The sequence below is a fragment of the Buceros rhinoceros genome, unplaced genomic scaffold (genome assembly GCF_000710305.1).
Source record: "Buceros rhinoceros silvestris isolate BGI_N320 unplaced genomic scaffold, ASM71030v1 scaffold14533, whole genome shotgun sequence".
Taxonomy (NCBI): Eukaryota; Metazoa; Chordata; class Aves; order Bucerotiformes; family Bucerotidae; genus Buceros; species Buceros rhinoceros.
This window is the reverse complement of record NW_010401904.1, coordinates 12,657-14,348: the sequence shown is the minus strand read 5'-3', so window position 1 is coordinate 14,348 and position 1,692 is coordinate 12,657. Positions and strand designations below refer to the sequence as shown.

General features: G+C 55.6%; 1 protein-coding gene across 1 annotated transcript in view; it reads right to left on the bottom strand.

The window, feature by feature from the left end:
• Nucleotides 1-36: 36 nt before the first annotated feature.
• LOC104490194 (ceramide synthase 4-like) overlaps nucleotides 37-1,692 on the bottom strand; it is a gene marked incomplete at both ends in the record, with an annotated part of 13,379 nt that continues 11,723 nt past the window's right edge. Inside the window, 2 exons of the mRNA XM_010132450.1 lie at nucleotides 37-155; nucleotides 1,508-1,625. Coding sequence (XP_010130752.1) covers nucleotides 37-155; nucleotides 1,508-1,625 — 237 coding nt within the window. The remainder of the gene's footprint in view (nucleotides 156-1,507; nucleotides 1,626-1,692) is intronic.

Below are 1,692 nucleotides of genomic sequence, written 5' to 3'. Positions count from 1 at the left end.
TGTCGCAAGAAGCTCATGGCTTGTGCTCCCACTCACCAGGCCTCGCAGAACTTCTTCGACAGCCTGGGTCGGTCCGCGTTCCTCCGGCGCCGGAACCACCTCTCCACCTTCCTCACCGGCAGGTCACACTGTTGGGCTACAGTGATCAGCTCACCCTGGAAAACAACGAGGCAGCAGGGCTCAGGCTCAGGTCCACCTTCTCTTCTTGTGGTGGAGACAAATGGTTAGGCAAGAGGAAGGTCAGGGGCCACCACACTGGAGCACTCCTGAGAACCCTCCTTCCCACTGCTGGGAAGAAACGCTGCCTGCGCAACCCAGATGACTGTCTGCGGTTTTATTTTAGCCTCCGTTCTTTTACTTTTCACCTGATACTGAATGTCCTGGGGCTCCACATGCTCCACTGCAGCACGAACCATGCTGCAACAGCGTCTTTGTGCTAGGACGAGCCCTTGGGACTGGGACCTGAGCTCACGCACCCTGGTAAGGGTTAGTGCTATTGCTTCAAGGCCGAGAAAGCCTGCAAAAAGGAGCGGAAAGAAAAGCGGATTCTTTTCCCTACCACATCCAGGGACTGCACTGATAGGGTTAAATCTCAATACTCCCAGACTATTCACGTTCCTGCCCATGCCCTTCCCTCAGCAGCAGCCATCATAACCGGGCATTACCCTGCCAAGGTCTTCAAGACCACTCTTCTTATCTCTCATGGGAAAACCACCCCCCACTCGTGCTTGCAGTTAGCTGACCCTCCTTACGATCTCTGTGACGATGCCAAGGCTGTAGCTGCCTTCCTGAAAGGCCAACCTCAAACTCATGGATCGCACAGCAACGGAATGACCCACCCCAGAACTGGGAGCATGATGCAACCCACAGCCGCTGAGCTGCCAGGACCAGCACCATGGCAGCTGGTTCCAGGCAGCTGCTGTGAGAGGGATTTGCCAGTATACGAAATGACCCCGTCACAGAGTGGCTGGGGTGGGACGGACCTCTGCACATCAACTGGTCCAACCCCGCTGCTCAGACAGAGCCACCTAGAGCAGGCTGCCCAGGACCAGCTTTTGGGTATCCCCAAGGACAGAGATTCCACATCCTCTCTGGGCACCCTGTGCCAGCGCCTGGTCACCTTCACGGTAAGAAAGTGTTTCCTGGTGTTCAGAGGGAACCTCCTGCGTTTCAGTTTGTGTCACATATAGGGCACACACAAGAGGAACAGGAGGTGCCATTATTTCCTTTGGGAGAACAGTTTCCTGTCCCTGTAAGTTCGGGATTTAAATTTCTGCCCGCAGAAAGCTGCTGCTGCCAGGCGTTCACAAGCAGAAGGGACAGCTGATGGCACATGCAGGACGAGCCCTGAGACCAGGGCGAGCAGAGACCAGCTGGCCAGTGCCAAAGCGGCTCCTGCTGCTTTGTTGAGCTTCCAGGCACGAGCAGCACTGCCAGACTTCAGGATTCCACGTGTGATTTTATTCAGCTACAGACCCAAGGGCTAAACCTGGAGGAAGGGCCTCACCTCCTTGGGGTTCTTGCAGCGCGTACTGTAGAACGTTTCCAGCACGGGGTTGGGCTGAGCTTTTGGCCGCTGCTTATCTCTCACCCCCAGTTTGCTGCTCAGGGGCAGGGCTATGGCTCTGCAAAAGAAAAGATAAAGGTGCAGCCAAAACCAGAGCGGTGATTTCTGGTATTGCGGCACTGTTA